The 23,268-nt window shown below is 44.0% G+C and overlaps 1 protein-coding gene across 7 annotated transcripts in view; it reads left to right on the top strand.

The window, feature by feature from the left end:
• The window catches only part of LOC137653427 (oxysterol-binding protein-related protein 9), a 354,924-nt gene that overhangs the window by 306,177 nt on the left and 25,479 nt on the right, over positions 1 to 23,268 (top strand). For all 7 annotated transcript variants that reach the window (XM_068386810.1, XM_068386807.1, XM_068386806.1 and 4 more), the window contains 5 exons: positions 43 to 155; positions 14,624 to 14,755; positions 14,930 to 15,226; positions 15,366 to 15,462; positions 19,611 to 19,739. In XM_068386810.1, the coding sequence (XP_068242911.1) occupies positions 43 to 155; positions 14,624 to 14,755; positions 14,930 to 15,226; positions 15,366 to 15,462; positions 19,611 to 19,739 (768 nt within the window). The remainder of the gene's footprint in view (positions 1 to 42; positions 156 to 14,623; positions 14,756 to 14,929; positions 15,227 to 15,365; positions 15,463 to 19,610; positions 19,740 to 23,268) is intronic.

Genomic DNA, 23,268 nt, shown 5'->3' with positions numbered 1-23,268 from the left:
ATAAACATCAACACCTTTAACTGAGAAAATTATCTGTTGCAGGTGAAAATTGGAATGGATTTAACGAAAGTCGTGCTTCCAACCTTCATTCTTGAAAGGCGATCTTTACTAGAGATGTACGCAGATTTCTTCGCTCACCCTGATCTCTTTTGCAGGTGAGTGATGAGAAGACAGAGAAGACAAAATCAAGGTTATTACCATTAACTTCCAGATTATCTCAATGCTGTACTAGAGGCCTAACCTTATGTAAGGAAAGGACAAAATAATTTTAGTTTTTAAACATCTGACTTACCCGGTAGTTATATATATAGCTTTAGTCCCTGACGTCCTGGCAGAATTTCAAAACTCGCGGCAATTGCACATTGGGTAGCCAGGTGTACCACCGGTGCGCCCTCTAGCGAGGTAATTGGAACCATTCCAGTGATTCCTCAGATCTTCCCTGCCGCCATCGCCGGCGACATCGTTGGATATTTCACTCGTTGTTAACCTGAATTTTTGCAGTTATCTTGGTGATGTACTACTAAATTGGTTATTGGCTTTTGCTTGTTTGGATTTGCTTTCCAGATTATCTCAATGCTGTACTAGAGGCCTAACCTTATGTAAGGAAAGGACAAAATAATTTTAGTTTTTAAACATCTGACTTACCCGGTAGTTATATATATAGCTTTAGTCCCTGACGTCCTGGCAGAATTTCAAAACTCGCGGCAATTGCACATTGGGTAGCCAGGTGTACCACCGGTGCGCCCTCTAGCGAGGTAATTGGAACCATTCCAGTGATTCCTCAGATCTTCCCTGCCGCCATCGCCGGCGACATCGTTGGATATTTCACTCGTTGTTAACCTGAATTTTTGCAGTTATCTTGGTGATGTACTACTAAATTGGTTATTGGCTTTTGCTTGTTTGGATTTGCTTTCGGATTTTCTTGAACCTTTATTGATATTTTATTATTTTGACCCTTGCTCGTTTGATCTCTCTTCTTAAATATTCAAAATGTCTGACCCTTCTTCTGCCCATAGAAAGTGTGTGAAAGGTTGTAAGACCCGGCTTCCGAAAGCCTCCATTGATCCCCACTCCATTTGTGTAAAATGTAGGGGTAAAGTATGTGAGTTGGGGGATTGGTGTGATGAATGTATTTTGTTGTCTGAGAGTGAGTGGTTGGAATTTGACCGCTACACTCGTAAACTTCAGAGAGATAAAATTAGACGAAGTTCTTCTCGTTCTAGAGAATATTCCTCTTCCCGTGTCAATGAACATAATCCTTCCCCTGTAGTGGTAGTTTCAGATCCCACTACTGTTACCGCTGAGGAACCTACGCTAAAGGACATAATGGTGGCTATTCAAGCCCTGGGCGTTAGGGTTGACTCACTTGCTGCGAACAAAAACCAGTTAATGTCCGATGTTAATCAATTAAAAAGTGCCAGTGTCAGTGCGAAAAGTGCGGTTAATGTGTTTAGTGCAGTGGAGGGTGCGTCTACTCGGACCTGTCGTTCACCTAGCCTTAGACCTCTTCCAAGCTCCCCAACCCCTGGGAGAAGGAATGTCGATCAGCGAAAGGGAACGAGAGGCGTTATCGCCCGAGCAGACATCCCCACGAGGTGAGGTTAGGTTAAAGTGTTTACTTCATCTTCGGATGACGCAGCGCCCAGTCGGGGCTGGCGTCAAGCTTCCAGACCTCTGAAGAGGAAGATGGACGCGGTCGATCAGCGTCTTGCCATATTGCCGCAAGCGCCTGGTTGTAGTCATTGGAGCAGTCCGGAGCGTTTTCCTTCTTCCGAAGAAGGTTCTCCTGCTAAGCGTCCTGTAAGGATGTAGGATTCTGACAAGCGTCCAGCCCAGCCTGTTGCTGATCTTTTTCCTGAGTCTGGCATGACTTCAGTTCATGCTCCGCCGCCACCGTCAGACTGGTTGTCATCCTCTGGACACTCTGCACGTTCCGTGAGCGACGGAGAAGGCGAGTTTGTGGTAAAAGTAACCTCTCCTGCTTTGCCACAACAAGTTGACCCTAATTTGAGTATGCTGCAGGATATGCAGCAGAAACTCTCTTCTCTCATGCAAACATATCAACCTGCGGAAAACAAGAGAGTGGCTCGCCAAGATCCCGAGCATCGGGAAGCTTCGCAACTTGACACTAAGTGTCGTAAGGCGGTTAGTCAAGAGGCTCTTGAGGACGGACAGCTTTCCAAGCGTCAAACAATTAAACACAACGCCGAACGACGTGATAAAGTCTCTGTTAAACGTCGAGAGACTGATCCGCATGACACCGAACGTCAAGCGACCAGACGTGACGCCGAGCGTCAAGCGGCCAGACGTGACGCCGAGCGCCAAGCAAGACGTGACGTCGAGCGTCAAGTACGTGACGTCGAGCATCAAGTAGAACGTGACGCCAAGCGTCAAGCAGATGCCGAACGTCAAGCAGTCAAACGTGACGCCGAGCGTAAGAGCCTCGGACGTCGTGATGACGCCAGTCGTACCGAGCGTCGAGATCGCGGGCGACTCAGTTCCCATCGTAATGATCGCGAGCTTCTTCTTTCTGAGCGTCGAGCGTTGGATTAACGTGACGCCAGATGTGATGATCCTGCGCCTCTTGATGACAGAAGTCAGGCCCGTAAGGAGTTGCCTCTAGTTATGCAAGAAGTCTCTACTTCAGTTAGAGTTTTATCGGAGGAAGAGATCGGTGATCACCTTTCCCCAGCTGGGCTTTTATTGGAGGAAGAGATCGATGATCACCTTTCCCCGGCTGGGCTGTTAGAGGAATTCTCGGATGGAGAAGAGCCTAAGACCCTTCATCATTCGGTTGATCTTAAGAGAATTATGAAAGTTTTTACGGAAGAGTTTCCAGATAATTTTGTTCCTGTCGCTCCGCGTTCACCCCCTTAGGAGTTTACCCTAGGGAAGGCAGCGAAGGAGTCTCTTTTCACTAAGATGGTTCTTTCTCGATCATCGAAGAGAGCTTTAAGGATGTTGGGAGACTGGATGCAGTCCAAAAAAGACCAGGGCAAGACGACCTCTTTTCCTCCAGCTAGATTAGCCTCCAGGTCAAGCGTGTGGTACGAGACGGGAGAAGTTCTCGGCTTGGGAGTTCCTGCCTCTGCCCAAGGAGACTTTTCAAATATAGTAGACTCTACTTGTCGGACAGCCATGAGAAGGACCAAGATTCTCTGGTCTACTTCTGAACTCGATCATCTTCTCAAAGGCATCTTCAGAGCCTTCGAGGTTTTCAATTTTCTGGATTGGACTCTGGGAGCCTTGGGGAAGAAAGATTTGACCTTAAAGGATGTTGACACTGATAGTATTATCCACATCATGTCATGTATGGATAAAGCCGTTAGAGACGGTTCTAATGAGTTGGCAGCCCTATTCTGTCCATGGGGGTTACACCCTTTCAGAAGTCTGAGTTGCTGTACACACCTCTTTCTCCCTTTCTTTTTCCTCAGGAGCTGGTCAGAGAGGTTGCTTCCGCTTTGACCCAGAAGGCCACACAAGATTTGGTCTCAAAGGCAGCAAGGAAGGTCCTACCGACTTCCTTCACTAGCCGCAAACCGAAAGAAGAAGCTCCATTCCCTCAGTTTTCGCAGCCTTTTCGAGGGAAGTCCGTCAGTAGGGGTAGTTCCAGACGCGACGGAAGGAGAGCAAGGAGGAGAGGATCCAGACCTGGGCGAAGTCTGCTTTCGCCTTCAGACAGCAGTAGGAGCCAGACTGAACAACTTCTGGCGAGCTTGGGAGAAGAGGGGAGCAGACCCTTGGTCTGTTCTTTTACTGATGGAAGGATGCAAAATTCCTTTCATAAGGAAAGCTCCTTTAGTTTTAGCTCCGATAGATCTCTCTCCCTGATACAGAGAGAAGTCAAAGATGCAGGCTATGCATATCCAAATGTCTCTCTTGTTGGAGAAGAAGGCAGTAGAGAGGGTATGAGACTTGCGGTCACCAGGGTTTTACAACCGCTTATTCCTGGTTCCCAAGAACTCGGGGGGATGGAGACCAGTCTTGGACGTAAGTGCCCTCAACGCCTTCGTTCAGAAGACAAAGTTCTCCATGGAGACATCAAAGTCTGTCCTAGACTGGATGGTCTCTTTAGACCTCCAGGACACTTACTTTCATATCCCCATTCATCCGAGTTTCAAGCGTTACCTGAGGTTCGCTTACAGGAAGGAAGTCTTCCAGTTTCGGGCCTTGTGTTTCGGCCTCAGCACCGCTCCTCTAATATTCACAAAGCTGATGCTAAATGTAGCAAGCATACTGCACTCAAGAGGTATCAGAGCCTCCCTGTATCTGGACGACTGGCTACTCAGAGCTCATTCCTACAATCGCTGCTTGGAGGATCTGCAAATGACATTGAGGTTATCAGAGGAACTGGGTCTTCTTGTAAACACAGAAAAGTCCCAACTGATACCATCCCAGAAGATCCTTTATTTAGAGATGGAGATTCAGAGTCTAGTTTTTCGGGCTTTTCCGTCACCCTCAAGGACGGAACAAGCCCTCCTGAAACTTCGCATTTTTCTAGAGAAAAGAAAGTGTTCTGTGAGAGAGTGGATGAGTCTGCTAGGAACCCTCTCCTCGTTGGAGCAGTTTGTTTCTCTGGGAAGGCTGAATCTTCGTCCTCTTCATTTCCACCTCAATCATCATTGGGACAAGGAAAAGGCCCTAGAGACGAAATACATCCCCCTTACGGAACCCATAAGAAATTGCCTCCAGTGGTGGAACGATCCGACCAAACTTCAAGAAAGTCTCTCACTGGAACAGAGGAGCCCAGACTTTGTGTTGTGTTCCATCGCCTTGGACTCGGGGTGGGGAGCAACACTGGGCAAGTTGGAGATCTCGGGTCTGTGGACAAGAGGTCAGGAGAGCCTCCACATCAACCAGAAAGAGCTGTTAGCAGTCCTGTTGGCCCTCAAAGGTTTCGAAGGGCCAGTATTGAACAAAGTGGTGCAGGTCAATGCCGAAAACACTACAGCATCGGCCTACATAGCCAAACAAGGCGGAACTCACTCGAGGTCCCTTTACGAGACTGCGAAGGTTCTTCTCGTTTGGGCTAAAGAGAGGAATGTAACTCTTCTAACAAGGTTCATTCAAGGGGAAAAGAACGTGATGGCAGACAGCATCAGCAGGAGACATCAAGTTCTGTCCACAGAATGGACACTGCTTCAAGAGGTCTGCAAAAACCTATGGTGGATTTGAGGTCGTCCGTCCATAGACCTGTTCGCAACCACGAAAACGAAGAGGCTAGAAACATACTGCTCCCCAGTGCCAGATCTCGAAGCGGTCCACATAGATGCTTTCCTGCTAGATTGGTCTCACCTGGACGTGTACGCGTTCCCCCCCTTCAAAGTTCTGTACAAAGTGTTGCAAAAGTTTGTGTCACACGAGGGAACCAGATTGACTCAGTAGTGGCTCCCTTTTGGCCCTCAAGAGAATGGTTCACAGAGGTACTAGAATGGATGGTGGACACCCCGAGAAGCCTTCCATTAAAAGTAGATCTACTCAAACAACCACACTTGGAAAGGTACCATCAAAACCTCCAAGCTCTACATCTAACTGCCTTCAGACTATTGAAAAACTCACAAGAGCTAGAGGATTTTTGAAGGAGACAGCTAGGGCTATGGCTAGAGCAAGGAGGATTTCTACCATCAAGGTTTACCAGTCCAAGTGGGAGGTTTTTAGAGAATGGTGCAGAGTCAACTCGGTTTCCTCGTCCAGTACCTCTTTGACTCAGATTGCTGACTTCCTTTTAGACCTTAGAAGAAAACGCAAGTTTTCTTCTTCTACCATCAAGGGATACAGGAGCATGTTAGCGGCCGTCTTCAGGCACAGGAACTTGAACCTCTCTAGTAATAAAGACCTACAGGATCTTCTCAAATCCTTTGAGACATCTAAGGAGTGACAACAGGAATCACCAGTTTGAAATATGGATGTAGTCCTAAAGTGCCTCATGAGTGACAAGTTGGAGCCCTTACACTCAGCTTCTTTTAAGGATCTCACTTTGAAGACAGTATTCTTGGTTAGTCTGGCGACAGCTAAAAGGGTCAGTGAAATTCATGCTTTTAGCAAGAACTTTGGCTTCAGAAACAACAAAGCTATCTGCTCCTTGCAACTAGGATTCCTTGCCAAGAATGAACGCCCTTCTCATCCCTGGCCTAAGTCTTTCGAGATTCCGAACCTTGCGGATGTGGTTGGTGAGGAATTGGAGAAGGTCCTTTGCCCAGTAAGAGCACTGAAGTTCTATCTGGACAGAACAAAAGAATTACGAGGCAAGTCAGAAGCTCTTTGGTGCTCGTTCAAGAAGCCCTCGTTACCGATGTCAAAGAACGCCCTATCATTTTTTATCAGGCTCTTGATAAGAGAGGCTCATTCACATTGCAGTGAGGCAGACCTCAAACTGTTGAAAGTGAAGACGCATGAAGTTAGAGCTGTAGCAACTTCTGTAGCCTTCAAGCAGAATCGATCTTTGCAGAGCATTATGGACACAACCTTTTGGAGGAGTAAATCTGTGTTCGTCTCACATTACTTGAAACGTGTCCAGACTCTTTATGAGGACTGCTACACTCTGGGACCATTCGTAGCAGCGAGTGCAGTAGTGGGGGAAGGATCTACCACTACATTCCCTTAACCTAGTACCCTTTTCTTCTCTTGGAACTTTTGTATTTTTATGGTTGTTTGTGGAGATTGGTCGACAGTCTTCCGCAATCATTGATTTTAGTCAGGTGGTCAGTTTTGTTCCTAGAGAGCACCCGGAACAAGGGTATTGGATGAGGTCAGAGGTATTTACACCGGTTTGACAGCTCCTAGAGGTCTTCAGACCCCTGGGTGGATTGCTGGATCTAATAAGGAAAGTGGACATAATGAGGGAGAGAATCATTGAAGTCGGCTTCCTTATCAGGTACGAACCCTTAAGCTTGTTTATTAACTCTTAAGTAAAATTCCAACAATGTTGGCTGTCTCTGACCCTCCACCAAGGTGTCAATCAGCTGTATATATAACTACCAGGTAAGTCAGATGTTTAAATATATTTTCATAATAAAATAAATTTTTGAACATACTTACCCGGTAGTTATATATAATTTAATTCCCCCCTCCTCCCCTCTAGAGACCTAGGGGCATGGAAGATCTGAGGAATCACTGGAATGGTTCCAGGCATCTCGCTAGAGGGCGCACCGGTGGTACACCTGGCTACCCAATGTGCGATTGCCGCGAGTTTTGAAATTCTGCCGGGACGTCAGGGACTAAAGCTATATATATAACTACCGGGTAAGTATGTTCAAAAATTTATTTTATTATGAAAATATCATTTTAGGGAATATTGTATGTCGATATACATTTAGGCTTCGAGAAAAAAGCAATATAAATATCGATGGTTTCATAAAAATAATTAAGTTTTTCAGGAATAAAGTTTAAGAGCTAATTGTTCAATTGATGGTCATGGTAGTTGTCTTAAGTGGATATAAAATCCTGATGCTTGTTATTTGCTTGATGAAGTTACATCAGTATAAAGTCAACACTTTCTTTAGACATCTGTGTCAATGAATATTGAGACTGACATTATCTGTTATTTATTAACTTTTTGGATGTTTAAAACAAATTACCTTTAGTGAATTTGTGTTTTGATGGTGTTTAGTTTATTTCTTATGGAATAGCTTTCAAATATAATTTTTATGAATAGAACTTACCTGGCAGTTATATATATATAGCTGAGTCTCTGACTGCGGCAGAATTTAATCGAAAATCGCGGCAACCGCCTTGTGGTGGTTGTGTGGTTAGATGGTTAACAACCCTTACAGGGTGGTACTTGGAATCATTCCCATTTTCTGTTCCTCAGATTATCTCTGCCGGCCGGATCGACAACATCGTTGGTCCGCCTTTCAGAGTTTTTCGGATCGCTTTCCCTTCATCGCCTTTTTGGACTTCGTTTTTGGTGAAGTACACTGTGTTGGGATTTGGCAATCGTGTTGTTTTTGTTTTTTGTCATTTTTTCCTTTATTATCATGAGTGAGAAAATTCATTATCGTGTTTTACGAATGATATTTGCAAGGTGAGGTTGCCGAAACTTTCGGTTGACCCTCACACTATCTGTATGGGTTGCAGGGGGTTTGAATGTGCTTTAGATAATAAGTGCAAGGAATGCGAGGTTTTAAGTGATAATGATTGGTTAGCTATGCAGCGCTATGTGCGCAAACTTGAGATTGATAGAGTTAGAAGAGCTAAATCAAAGTCAAAGTCTGCTAGTGAGCCTAGCTTAGATTTATCTATTGACCCTTTGCTTGTAACCCCTTTGGAAGGTATTCCTTCCCCAAATGTAGTGACTCCTGCCCCTTCTACAGGACCTGTGCCTACGGATGACCCTGGGTATGCTAAATTAGCTGCTGAATTGGAGGCCATTAAAGCACAGTTGGAGGCCTTTAAAGGTAAGGGTGTAGGTGAAATTAGTGCTTGTGAAAGTGCAGTGGAGGTGGCGACTGATCGAATCTGTCATACCCCTAGGTCTAGACCTCTACCAAGCTCCCAGGACCAAGGGAGAAGGTACGTCGAAAGCCGAAAGGGGGTGAGAGGTGCTTATCCTCGGTCAGTCGTTGCCTCAGACAGTCCTGTTGCGATCTCCCAGGCTGCTCTTGACCGCTATAGGAAAGGCGTGTCGGATACGTTTGTGTCTTCGCCTGATCGTTCTCCCAGGCGTAACTGGCGTTACGAATCAAGACCAATGAAGAGAGGGTGGAACCGGGACGTGCAGTCTCGCTCTCCCTCTCCCGGTTCGAGTAGCAGAGACCCTGATCCTTCGGAAGACGATTTCGATGTTCCTGTTAAAAGGGCGAAACAGAGAGTCCTTAGCCCAGTTAATCCTGCTAGACTCCCTGCTTCTTCTGCCAGCGCTCCCAGTCAAGCCGTACGACAACTGCCGTCTTCGGCACCGCGAGAGCCAGCGGAGGTTGCTAAAGCTTTCATGGTTGTTATGCAGGAACAACTTTCATCGTTAGTTAAAGCTTTCAGCCACCCTTCTCAGTCCGTCAGACGTAAGGACGTCTCTTTGCCTGTTAAGAGATCTTCTTCTAAGAGAGTTTTTAGTATCTCTCCCAAGAAACCTCTGCGCACTTCGTCGGCCGTACGACAACGTACACCCTCTTCATCGGCACGCTGCCAGGAATTTCCTTCCCCCCTCTCCCGCCGCCAGGACGATACTGTCTCTCGTTCTCGGCGCCGGGACGATTCCGTTTCCCTTTCGAAACGCCTGGACGTTACTGCCTTGTTTCTTAGGAAACAGGATGAATGCAGTCTGCATTTTCAAGGCGACGGCAGCCTGCATCTTCAGGACGCTTCCGTTTCTCGTCATCGTGACGATACTGCCTCTCGTCATTGTGACGATACCGCTTCTCGTCATCGTGACAATACCGCCTCTCGCCGACTGGATGTTAGCGGCGCTCGGCGCCAGGATTCAAACAGCTCTCGCTGCCAGACTGCTGGCAGCCCAACTCTTCGGGATGTTATCCTTGAGCAGGACCTCGAAGATATTTCGGAAGAGGAAGAAAAACCTGCCGACTCTTCTAGCGATTACAAGGTTCTTTCTCGCTCTCTTTTGGAACTTTATGGGGAGGAATTTCAACCTTCGGCCCCTCGTTCTCCTCAGTCTCAATTTACCAGGAAGAAAGCTACTAAGTCTTCAGCCTTCATCAAAATGGATGCTTGGATGAAGGAACGGAGACAAGTTGTCAAGACCACCTTTTCTTTTCCACCGTCCCGGCTCGCTTCCAAGGCCGGTATGTGGTATGAAACAGGGGAACCTTTGGGGTTAGGAGTGCCTTCCTCCTCCCAAGGTGACTTCTTGGCTCTTGTGGACTCGGCAAGAAGGCATGCTTTAAACTCTGCCAAGGTGATGTGGTCCATGTCGGAGCTTGATCACCTCGTCAAGGGAATTTTCAGGGTTTTCGAGGTTTTCAGCTTCCTGGACTGGTCTCTCGGGACTCTGACCAGGAAGTCTGAACTCCAGGAGGACACGAAGGACCTGACGAGTATTATGTCCTGCATGGACAAAGCTCTAAGGGATGGAGCTAATGAATTGGCTTCCCTTGGCTTCCCTTTTCTCAGCAGGGGTCTTAAAGAAGAGGGCCCTTTTGTGCTCCTTCACCTCTAGATCTGTGACTGTTGCCCAGAAGTCGGAGCTACTTTACGCCCCTTTTTCACGTCATCTTTTTCCTGAAGCTCTGGTCAGAGATATCTCCCTTTCTCTGGCTCAGAAGGCTACTCAGGACCTTTTGTCTCGGTCGGCTAGAAAGACCTTACCTGTTGCTCCTGCTCCTCTGAAGAAGGAGGAGAAGAAGTTTCAACAGCCCTTTCGGGGCAGGATCTCCTCGAGAGCGGATTTTAGGGGGAGAAGACAAGAGTCAGGGCCAAGGACCAGCAGGGGTGCGTTTAGGCCCCGGTCCAAAAAATGTGATGGAAGTCCTCCAGACACCAGTAGGGGCAAGACTGTCTCGTTTTTGGCAGTCTTGGGAAAGGAGAGGGGCGGACACCTGGTCCCTCTCAGTCGTCAAGGAGGGTTACAAGATCCCCTTTTTAAAGAGACCACCTCTCTCAGACTCTCCCCTGGCCTTAGTGGCTCAGTACACTGACGCGGGGAAACGAGAGGCTCTTCTGGAGCTAGTCGACCAGATGTTGGTCAAGGGAGCAATAGAGCCAGTCCAAGACCTCGCCTCCCCAGGCTTTTACAATCGCCTGTTTCTGGTTCCCAAGAACTCGGGTGGATGGAGACCAGTCCTAGATGTCAGCTCTCTGAACGCCTTCGTGGAGAAAACAAAGTTCTCCATGGAGACAACTCAGTCAGTGCTGGCTGCAGTTCGTCCAGGAGACTGGATGGTTTCTCTCGATCTGCAGGACGCTTATTTTCACGTCCCCATTCATCCGTCTTCGAGGAGATATCTGAGGTTTGTGTTCGAGGGCAAGTGCTTCCAGTTCAGGGCACTTTGCTTCGGTCTCAGCACAGCTCCCCAAGTTTTCACCAGACTTATGGCGAATGTGGCAGGCTGGTTACACCAGGAGGGGATAAGGGTCTCCTTCTATCTAGACGACTGGCTGATCCGGTCACAGTCGAAAGAGAAATGTCTGGAGGACTTAATGAAAACTTATACGATCACTCAGGACCTGGGACTCATCGTCAACTGGGGGAAGTCTCAGACCGAGCCGAATCAGACTATTCTCTATTTGGGGATAGTTCTGAATTCAGTTCTTTTTCAGGCTTCTCCCTCCCAGGAGAGGCAGACCAGGTGCCTGGACAAAGTCAAAGACTTTTTGAGGAAGCAGGAATGCTCAGCGAAGGAGTGGATGAGTCTGCTGGGAACTCTATCCTCCCTGGAGCAGTTTGTCCCTTTGGGGAAACTGCACCTAAGGCCTCTGCAACACTTCCTCGCAAAGGTTTGGAACAGAAAGATCCAGGAGGACACTTTTTCTTTTCCCATTCCGACAGAGATCAAGGATCTTTTAATGTGGTGGCTGGACCCAGCTCTGTTGGGAAAAGGGATCTCCTTGTTCAAGAAGAACCCCGACCTAGTGTTATTCTCAGACGCGTCCGAGTCAGGCTGGGGAGCAACACTAGGGAACAAAGAGGTCTCAGGTATTTGGGAAGGGAGTCAGGTCAGTTGGCATATCAACAGGAAGGAATTGATGGCCATTTTGTTAGGGCTCAAGGCCTTCAAAACCTCGGTGTCAGGAAAAACAGTGGAGATCAATTCCGACAACACCACAGCTCTCGCGTACATAAGGAAGCAAGGGGGAACTCACTCCCTCTCCCTGTTCTCAACTGCGAGAGAGCTTCTCCTTTGGGCGAACGAGAACGAGACCCAGCTGTTGACAAGGTTTGTTCAAGGGCAGAGAAACATCAGGGCAGACATGCTCAGCAGGAGGGGACAGGTCCTTCCTACAGAGTGGACTCTCAACCCGCATGTCTGTCGGAGCCTCTGGAAGTTGTGGGGCAGACCAGTAATAGACCTTTTCGCCTCCGGTCTAAACAAGAGGATCCCCAACTACTGCTCCTTAGTCCCAGACGAGGAAGCTGTTGCAGTGGACGCCTTCTTGATGGATTGGACGGGGCTGGACATGTATGCCTTTCCCCCGTTCAAGATCATCAATCTGGTTGTCAGGAAGTTCGCTCTCCTCGATTCGGGACGAATGACCCTAGTGGCTCCATTCTGGCCTGCGAGGGAATGGTTCACCGAAGTGGTAGGGATACTGATGGACTTTCCAGGAAGACTCCCGCAAAGTCCAGATCTTCTCAGACAACCCCACTTCGAGAGATTTCACCAAAACCCCCTCGCTCTCAATCTGACTGCCTTCAGACTGTCGAGAAGCTCGTTAGATCTCGAGGCTTTTCGGCACAAGCGGCGAAAGCTATTGCCAGGGCAAGGACGATCTCTTCACAAAGAGTCTACCAGTCAAAGTGGGAGACCTTTAGAGCTTGGTGCAGGAGGCGCAAGGTTTCCTCGTCCTCTACCTCTCTGAGCCAGATTGCAGACTTTCTTTTGTACCTCAGGCAGGATGCTAAGCTGGCTGTATCTACCATTAAAGGGTACAGGAGCATGCTCTCAACCATCTTTAGGCATAGAGGCTTAGAGTTATCTCAGAATAAGGACTTGCAGGACCTCATTAGGTCTTTTGAGACAACGAAGCAGGTGCACTTAAGACCCCCTTCTTGGAACCTGGATGTGGTGCTTAAGTTTTTGTGCTCCAGGAAGTTTGAGCCTATCTCGCAAGCTTCTCTGCGAGATGTGACTAAGAAAACCCTCTTCCTTTTGTCTCTAGCGACTGCCAGGAGGATCAGCGAGGTCCAGGCAATCGAGAAGCATGTAGGCTTCACCCTAAATGGAGCGGTTTGTTCCTTGAGGTTCGACTTTCTCGCCAAGAATGAGAACCCTTCGAAACCCTGGCCTAGGTCTTTTGAAGTCCCTAACCTCACGAATCTAGTAGGTCAGGAACAGGAAAGCCTCCTCTGCCCGGTTAGGGCTCTCAAGGCTTATTTGGCCCACACTAAGAGCGTGAGGGGTGCTTCCAACTCCTTATGGTGTTCAGTGAAGGATCCTCAAAAACCCCTGTCAAAGAACGCTTTGTCCTTTTTCCTGAGGGAAACTATTAGGGAAGCCCACCTCTTTTGTGAGGAAGAAAACTTCGCCCTGTTAAAAGTACGGGCTCACGAAGTAAGGGCCATTGCTGCTTCGCTGGCATACCGGAAAAATATGTCAGTTAAGCAGATCATAGACGCAACGTTCTGGAGGAGCAACTCTGTCTTCGCTTCTCATTACCTCAGAGAGGTAAGAGTGGACTATGACAAGTGTTATACCTTGGGCTCATATGTAGCTGCGGCTTCTGTATTAGGCAAAGGAGTTACTACCCCCACTCAACCTTAGTTTATGTACTTGTAGATGGGTTTGTGTTTTTTATGGTTGTCTGAGGTCCTCGTCCGGTGGTACGGTTCCCTCAGTCCAGATAGATAGTTTATATCTATTTCTGCAAGGTTAGATGGTTAGCTTTAGTAAGGTTGCAGGTTTTTTATATGGGAAGGTAGTTTTCTGAAGTCTAGTCAAGTTGTTGGTCCTACCCCTTTGACAGACTCGATTGAGTTGTTTGCAGCGTAGCAGGTCTACTCCTGGCTGAACACTCCTAATGGAAAGCGACTCTAGAGGCAGTTACCTTTGAAGTCAGCTACCTTAGCAGGTAAGGAATCAAGGTGTTTGTTCTCCTACACCTCTTTTGTTGTTTCCCCAACTATGTTTTTTCTGTCTGTTTCCCTCCTCCAAATGTGTGAATCAGCTATATATATATAACTGCCAGGTAAGTTCTATTCATAAAAATGGAGTTTTTATGATAAAACAAAGTTTTATGAATACTTAACCTGGCAGTTATATATATATTTTAAAGCCCACCCACCTCCCCTCAGGAGACAGGTCGGGCAAAGATAATCTGAGGAACAGAAAATGGGAATGATTCCAAGTACCACCCTGTAAGGGTTGTTAACCATCTAACCACACAACCACCACAAGGCGGTTGCCGCGATTTTTGATTAAATTCTGCCGCAGTCAGAGACTCAGCTATATATATATAACTGCCAGGTAAGTATTCATAAAACTTTGTTTTATCATAAAAACTCCATTTTGAAAGGACTTAAGTTGATATCATGCTAATGCATATAAGAGCTTTCAAAATAAGCAAATTAGTAATCTGCAAGTAGACAAAATAGAACTAGAACTTCCAGTAGCATTGTTATTACTTGCTAAGCTGCAAACCCAGTTGGAAAAGCAGCTTGCTATAAGCCCAAGGGCTCCAATATGGAAAATAGTCCCTTGAGGAAAGGAAATAAATAAATTACAAGAGAAGTAGTGTAATTAACATAATCGCGGTGTATGTGTAGTCCATAACCAGAGATAATGATCCAATGTAGTACTGTCTAGCTAGTCAAAGAACCCATAACTCTAGCGGTAGTACATCAACGGATGGCTGATGCCCTGGCCAACCTACGACCTAGTATTTCAGATGAAGGAAATATTTAATTATCCTCCAAAATAATTAAGTACAATGGTTAGCATAGTAGTTGTAAGGTTTAATGGTAAATGTTAAGTAGGGGATTTTTTATAACAATCTATTTTCCTTTTTATAGCATAGCAGACATGACAACACCTCAGGATAGGATGGTACAAGTTGTCAAATGGTACCTGTCGGCCTTTCATGCTGGACGAAAAAGTGAAGTCTGTAAAAAACCATATAATCCAATACTTGGGGAGGTATTTAAGTAAGTATTGTATCCTAATGCATTTGCTCTAGCTACATTCAATGGCTAAAAATTACTACTTTTCTAACAAACAAAATACATATGGAGAAAAATTACCATTTTTGTGCTGTACCTTATTAATTAAATTTTAATATTAGGTTATTTACTATTATTAATCAATAACAAATTTTACAGATGTTACTGGGAAGTGCCTGGTGTGCCACCAGGAGAAGAACCAGTACCTGATGGTCCAATCCCCTGGGCCACATCTAACAATCTCAGTTTCGTAGCTGAGCAGGTTTCACATCATCCTCCTATTTCTGCCTTCTATGCTGAAAATAAAGCTAAGCGCATATCATTTTGCGGCCATATCTGGACAAAATCCAAGTTCCTCGGTCTTTCAATATGTGTAAATAACATTGGCCAGGGTTGTGTATCCGTCATGGATTATGATGAAGAATATATACTCAATTTCCCCAGTGGTTATGGCAGGTAGGATGAGTTTTTTTTATCATATTTCTGTTTTACTGTCAACAAAAATTGACTTTCATGAATACTAATCTTCCCTAACTCTTGTTGATATTGTAAACCAGACATATTGTAAAATTTTCAACTTCTATATTGTTTTCAGGTCGATTTTAACTGTGCCATGGGTGGAGCTTGGAGGAACATGTCAGATTACTTGCAGCAAAACGGGTTATAGTGGGAATATTGAATTTTTAACAAAGGTAAGTAATAATGCCATTTTTTCACTACGAGTTTAATTTTCTGTACTTTTCCAGTGTGCAATACAAATTTTTAAAAAAATATCTTTATTATTAGTAACCACTGGATCCTTTGAGTTATATTTACTGTGCTAGGCCCGAGATTAAACAGGACAATCGTAAACAAATTGATTTTATAGACATTGTAGTGTATTCTTGTAGATCACGAGTGAATATTATTTTTTTATGGCAGAATCACAGGACACTTTTCAATTCCCCATATTTCCAGGTTCCGAGTTAGTAAGTAAGCTAACAATTATCCAGATACAGTACTGGGAAAATAGTTATGATGTTCAAGCTCTTACCCACGCTAGTCCATTAAAATTTCCAACGGAGACACAAAGATGCTGAACTTAAGACGACTTTATTCTTACAAGTACAGGGCACTTATAAACATTGTAAATACTGGTAGGGGCCGTAGAAGCTTGCAAATAAAGTAAATCAGTTTTACAAGAGGAACACTCTTGGAGTTGCTTCCGTAAGCTCGCGAATCCAACTGTCTTCCTAACCTGCGGCTCAAACTTCTACGGTATTTTTCTGTTTAAATTTTTCACAACTGTTTACATTTAAAAAATCATACATTCAGAATCTATTCCATGAAATCAAATCATAAAATATAAACAATTATAAATAAAATGATAAAAGTTTCTTTTCCTCTTAAATATTTTCATAATTTCATTTGTAATTATAACTGAAACTATGAATTCTCTAGAGACATTAACTTCTATTAAGTTCAACATTGAGCATATCATTGTAATTGGAAATTTTAAGACGTTTAGATTGTAACGTAAAAAGATAAAAACAAACTATGTATTTTATCTTCCCATCAGGTTCACACTAAGCCCTTTAAAAAGTGCTATAATTTAACTTTCTGAGGCTTATAGCTTTGAAGAAAATTTCTTTTAAAATTTGCAAAGATTAGTGAAGAAACCTGAAGTGACATTAACTAACAAAGCAAGGTTCCACATCACAAAATGCCAGTAAGTGAAGAGAGGATAACTAAAGTAAATGAAAAATCACAAACAAATACAAATTACTGCTGTAAAACAGCAATTATTGTAAGAAAAATAAAAAAGCCACAAATAAAAGTGGCTTGTCACAAATAATCGTCAAGAGCAGATCTTTGTATTTAGTCATGGTAGCTTGCATTTTCTTTGGCATATAATACTTCGTAATGTCTTCCAGAATTTCATTGACCTTATTAATCATCAAAGTGTAGATACAGATACAGTGTTTAGTTCGGTCTGGGAGCTAGCTTGTAACCCGAGATGCTTGTATCCTAACACAATTTTTTCCATAAGAAATAAAGGAAATTCACTACAATGGTAATTATTGCACAAATTATAGCTCCTAACATAAGAATTGAATACAAATTAATAATTCACAATGAAAAATTGAAATAGTTGACAAATTAATTCAATTTAACTTTGAGAAGATTTGTGGCTGGTGTGAGGGAACTTCTGGTAAAATATCAGTGCTTTCTCTCCAATGACATTCATTATCACTACTGTATAAGTGAATCAATTAATTTATGCATTCTGGACACGGCCGTCTTTTATTACACTCTTACATTCAATTTTGATAAGGATCCTATCTAGAGTTGACTACTTTTGCCTTTTTTTTTTAAAATGGAATGGAAGCTAGGGTTTTCCACATTTTTATCATTTCCCTAATTTCACTTGAAGATTAAGGTTTGTCACTCTGTCTCCTCCTCTTTGAATGAGATCCCCTCCACATTCTTATGATGCTGTATATAATGCAACTCGAGGAGGTCCTCAGCCATCAGCTGATCATTATGTTCCATAAGAAGATCATTGATGTCATCCTTGTCCATCTTCAGCCCCATTGTCTTTCCCAAGTCCACAATTTCATTGTCAACTGGTTCCTGCTCTGGTTCAAATCCCTGAAAATTGCATTTAGAAAGGCATTTATGGCACAGTTTCTTCCAAGTATAATTGAAGGTTCTGATGATGGCCCTTTTCGAGGGTTTGTCAGTGATTTTGAAGTAGTTGACAATATAGAGATGCTCTTTCGTAAACTCTCAGAGGATGAGGCGGGTCCCTTCTTTTTGAAGTTCAAGATCACTTGCTGATCTGTGGGTTGAAGTATTAGATAAGTGATGAGTAAGATTGAACTTGATATTAATAAATTTTAATCATTCCATTAGTTAATGTTCAAGGCCTAGAGGATGGACAGGAGCATTGTCTGTAACTAATGGGAGGTTCTTTTCCAGTTTTGACCCAAGAAAAAAAAAAAAATCATCAACCCATTCCAGAAAAAAAAATGCAGGTCACCCAAGCCTTGATTTTTGCCAACCACATAACATTTAGTTGCTTCTGTACCTTGCACGTGTTTAAGGCTCATGGATCCTCCAAGTGTTACACTAGGAGTGGTTTTATTTTGTCAATTCTTTGCTGATATTATTATTATTATTATTATTATTATTATTATTATTATTATTATTATTATTATTATTATTATTACTACTTGCTAAGCTACAACCCTAGTTGGAAAAGAATGATGCTATAAGCCTGGGGGCCCCAACTGGGAAAATAGCCTAGTGAGGAAAGGAAACAAGGAAAAATAAAATCTTAGAACAGTAACATTATATAAACATTTCCTATACAAACTATAAAAACTTTTAACTAAACAAGATGCCGAGAAATTATATAGTATACTGTGCCCGAGTGTACCCTCAAATAAGAAAACTCTAACCCAAGACAGTGGAAGACCATGGTACAGAGGCTATGGCACCCCCTAAGACTAGAGAACAGTGGTTTGATTTTGGAGTGTCCTTCTCTTAGAAGAGCTGCTTACCATAGCTGAAGAGTCTCTTCTACCCTTACCAAGAGGACAGTAGCCACTGAACAATTACAGTACAGTAGTTGACCCTTGGGTGAAATAGAATTGTTTTGTAATCTCAGTGTTTTTAGGTGTATGAAGACAGAGGAGAATCTGTAAAGAATATGCCAGACTATTCAGTGTACGTGTAGGCAAAGGGAAAGTGAACCGTAACCAGAGAGAAGGATCCAATGTAGTACTGCCTGGCCACAACTCTCTAGCGGTAGTATTTCACCGGGTGGCTGGTGCCCTGGCCAACCTACTACCTACAATTAGATGGTTTTTCATAGGTTTGTGACAGAGTTTTTTCTTCTGTTGTAGTGAAGGTCCTCCTGGTCATCTTCATCCAATAAATGCTGATTTCGTTGCAATTAAAAACTTGCCGCAGTATGTAAAATTCAGATTCCACAAGCATTTTTAAATTGGAAACAAATGCCTCTGCTGCCTACATTGGAGATTGCCTCCTCATCATGTCACATAACACTTGGATGCCAATTCTTGTCTTGAAATTTTCTAATTGGTTTCGGGTCTCGAATGTTTCATGTTGTTCTACTGATATATCTTTTTTTTTTTTTTTTAAATATATATGTATAAATGTTAGCATACAATAGTATTACTTTTTCACAAATAATGTATTAGGTAATTTCATCACCACCTAAGTGGTTTTCATTAATCTAAATAAACAGCAACTTTTCAATACTGTATTGTGAAGAACACAGCCTTTGTTTCATCAGTATCAGCACCCCTTTTGCAACATCAATTGATTTGATATCTTTTCTTTCCTGTTTCTCCATTATTTTACGGTACTGTTAACTTTACAACGTAGAACAAAATGTCTTTGTGATGAACAATAGCAAACACAATTCAACAAAGAAGAGTTTCAAAGATGCTTGCCTGAGAGTTTTCTTCTATTAGTGCTGTTGGGAGAGTGAAAGATTCTGATACTACGAGTAAATGGAGGTTGAGAGCTAATGTGAGACAAAATGGGGTAAAAACCACATGAACACAATGTGACCACTGCGTGGGTGGCATATGGCAGCCAGGAGACGGATTTCTGTGCATCACTTGATAGTCTTAAGATTACTTGTCCATGAAAAATGGCACAAAGTATTTGCTCATAGACTGATAAAATACTGAACTTATAACCCTATTCAAATTTTAATGCTTGTATTAAAAGTTACTCATAACCTGAGGTACTACTGTATTTAAGAAGAGAATTTTAGGCAATTTGTTTTATTACACGGAATTGTAATGTCAAATTCTTTTTCCAGCCGTTTTATGGAGGGAAGAAGCATAGAATAAGTGCAGAAATTTTTAACCCTGGTGAGAAAAAACCATTTCTTACGGTAGAGGGAGAATGGAATGGCGTAATGAATTCCAAGTGGAAAGATAGAGATATGGTAAGTCATTTTAAATTATTTAGTGGAATTTACTAAATTTTTTTTAAGATACTTAATAGGGTTTATGATGTCAAAGCTGTTCAGATTATGACAAATATGTATTTTTCCTAACGATACAAACCTTGAGCTCTTTATTAGGGATATACTTTTGGCGAAGATGGAAGACTAGCCACAAGACTTTTAGCAAGATGTAACTATCTCACTGCTAGGTAGTGGGGGGTAGGAGGTAGCTGACTACCCTGCTCACACACATACACTCACACTCCGGATTTTTCTTGTCCCTTTTGATTGCAGCCAGGACTTTACAGGGGGATAGGTGATGGCTACAGGGGGATAGGTGATGGCCAAATTTGTATAAAGAGCTCAAGGTTTGTCATTCTTATCATTTATCCCAGATTAATCCCGGGTAACCTCTGCCCTTAACCATCTGCTACTTGTCGATCAAGGAGCCTGAAGTATTTAAACCACTTGGTGCGCAGCCATCACAGGGCCAACGGCGAACGTCTTAATGTTCCTGTGGGTCACGTCTTGCAGGTTGAGTGGTGATGGTCGTCTGACGCTTCCACATGCTTGCTTGTAAGACCTGCACCACAGAGTAGTTTTTCTTGAATGTTAGGGATGTGCTGATGCCCCTATTGTCATGAGTTCTGGGTGGTCTTGTTTATGGAGGAGGATTGGGATTCAATGCTAGGTCTATGACCTTGCGAATCCAAGCAGAGATGGTGTTCTTGATGATCCTCCTCTTGACCTTCCCCGTGCTAACACTCGGGGGCGAGTGCTACTGTTCTCTTGATATTATTATTATTTTTTCAATATTAATCTTACCCGATGATCATGTAGCTGTCAACTCTGTTGCCCGACAGAAATCTACGGTCGGGATACGCCAGCGATCGCTATACAGGTGGGGGTGTACACAACAGCGCCATCTGTGAGTAGGTTCTCAAGTACTTCTTGTCAACAAGAACTCAATTTTTCCTCTGTCGTGCCACCGGCAAGACCTACTAATACGCCGTCCCTAACTGGATTTGTTTTCACAACTTTTTGGTGAAGTACACTATTCCAGTTTTGAGCTTTCGCTATGCAGGGGTTTTATCTTCATTTCAAAACTTGAACTCGTTTTGGATAGATTTAATTATGGTGACGAAGAGAGTATGGACTCTCTTTCACTTTTAAATGGCCGACCCTTCCCTTAGACGGAAGTGTTGGTGTCGAAGAGAGTATAGACTCTCTTTCACTTTTAATGACTGACCCTTCCCTTAGACGGAAGTGTGTTTAGGTTTTTGGTAATTTTGCTTAACAAAGTTATAGATTTATTTTATATCTCTCCGCCATTATAGGCCTCTTCGATTAACTTTCCATTTATTATAAACTTATAAAAATTAATTTTTATGTTTGTTTATATGCGACCTTTCCTTAGTAGGCGGTCCTTACTTGGAACCGAAGTTAATTAACATTGAGCCCGTCATATCGTATTTCCTGTTAAGAATTTATGCTATTTTAATTTTAATGTTTTTGAAAGAATTTCTTTGATAGTCTCGTACTGTTTTCAAAGATGAACTAACGTTTAGTTTAGTCTCCGCAGTTGTTGACGTTCAGAACGTTCAACATGCGCTCTATCGTTACGATAGAGAGAGAGTATTTCACGGTTTCACGTTGCAGTAAGAGTAAACCGATTCTAGCGTTTCGTTCATTCTTTCTTAGCTTAAATGGTTTTAATTCTAATAAAGGAACTTTTTATTTGGGAAACCTTTCAGTTTTTTTCCTTTAACAAATAATATGTTTTAACGATATATAATTGGGCTCATCTCTCAGGTTCTAAGTCAAGAGAGAGAGAGAGAGAGATAGAGACGGAGGGAGAGAGAGGAGGATAAACGTTTCGTTCAAGCGGGTAACGTTGTTCTCGTTTTTTACTCTTCTCCCTAGTCGCTATAGGGGAAGAAGGTAAAACGTTTCTAGAGTTTTATTCTTGTTCCCAGGCTTTATGCGGTGAGAGATTTTAAACGTAGTTTATTTGATCTAGTGTTTAGTCTCTTTTCCAGCCACTGAATTCTTTATCTTTCATTATGTTTTTCTGTTACATTGTAAAACTGTTTTCGCAATTACTACCTTTTAATGAAGGATAGGATTGCGTGTTTCAGGTACAAATCACTTAAAGTTTCGAGTTCAGTGAAATAAGTGCAAACAGAAAATCAAAAGTGATAAAGTGATATGCGCAAAGTGTTACAGTGTTGCGTTCGAGGGTTCGTTTGTTCGTGCCAGTTGTTCACCTAGTCCGATACCTCTTACAAGCTCCCAAGCCCAGGGGAGAAGTAATGTCGAAGGACTTATGGGTTCCACAGGTCTTGATCGACGAACAGACGTTTCCCTCCGTGGTTTCGGGTGTATCTACACACGTTGCCGACGTGATCACCCCACCCACACAAAGACGAGAGAGCCCATTTATTCCTCGTCTGCGGAAGAGGTTTCTCGCAGAAACCATGGACCAAATCTTGCAGCTTTTAAGTGCAAGTCGGTCCCTTCCGCGCAAGTCCAACGGCCTAGGTGTAGCCACTGGGTCAGTTCGGACTCGCTCCAGTCATCCGACGACTGCACACCTCCCAAGAGAGGCAAGGTGGTACCGCAACAGGCAGTAACTCCGTCTGTTGCCGCACCAGCTGTTTTAGACCCTCAGTCACAACGGACAGTAGCTCCGTTTGTTGTCGTCTTTCATAGACCCTAGTGGTCCATGCTGCAGACTATACAGTCTCAGCTTGCTCCTTCATGCAGGAGTATCGTGCTCCTGTTAATCTACAACCTTCCACGGTTGTGCGCTCAGCAGATACTGCGGCTGCCTGCTCCCACTCTCCACCTGTGAGAGCTCCACCTCCGATGCGCAGTCGACCCTGCCAGACGTATGTTCATGCTGCACCCTCCATTGACATGCGTGAGCTACCGCATCAGCAGTGGGAAGGTGCTGTAGAGCTGCCGGGTTCTGTCACTATGCGGCATTCTCCGCAACCCATGCGGCATGCTCCGCATACCATACAGCATGCTCCGCATACCATACAGCATGCTCCGCAACCCACAGCAGTCCCTCCCACGCACCAACACTCAGCTTTTGTTGTTGCCAGCTCCCACACTCCGACTGCGGAGAAGGTTGACGATGCACCCGTGGGCCTACACCTCCCACGGTTGATCGCCTGGCATGGCTTCCTGCTCTCACACTCTTGTTGTGAGAGCTCCTCCACCCATGCACAGTCAACCCTGCCAGATGTATGATGCCTCCCACACACAGAGCACTCCGTTGCCGTGCGTGAGCTACCACAAGCTGCCGTGTTTTGACACGGTGTGTCAGCCTCCGCAACACACTGTGGTTACCGCCACTCGCCCGCAGCAAACTAGTCAGTCAGGAGTTGAGGCTTCCCCACACAACTTTGGTTGTTGCTAACTCACAGACTGTCAAACAGTTACATCTGGTCTGCTACTTATACACCAGTGCTGTATGTCCTCACGCTCCTGTTGTGGTTGACAGTTCAGTTTTTGACAGTTC

Source organism: Palaemon carinicauda, chromosome 14 (assembly GCF_036898095.1).
Source record: "Palaemon carinicauda isolate YSFRI2023 chromosome 14, ASM3689809v2, whole genome shotgun sequence".
Taxonomy (NCBI): Eukaryota; Metazoa; Arthropoda; class Malacostraca; order Decapoda; family Palaemonidae; genus Palaemon; species Palaemon carinicauda.
This window is presented reverse-complemented; position numbering and strand designations above follow the sequence as displayed.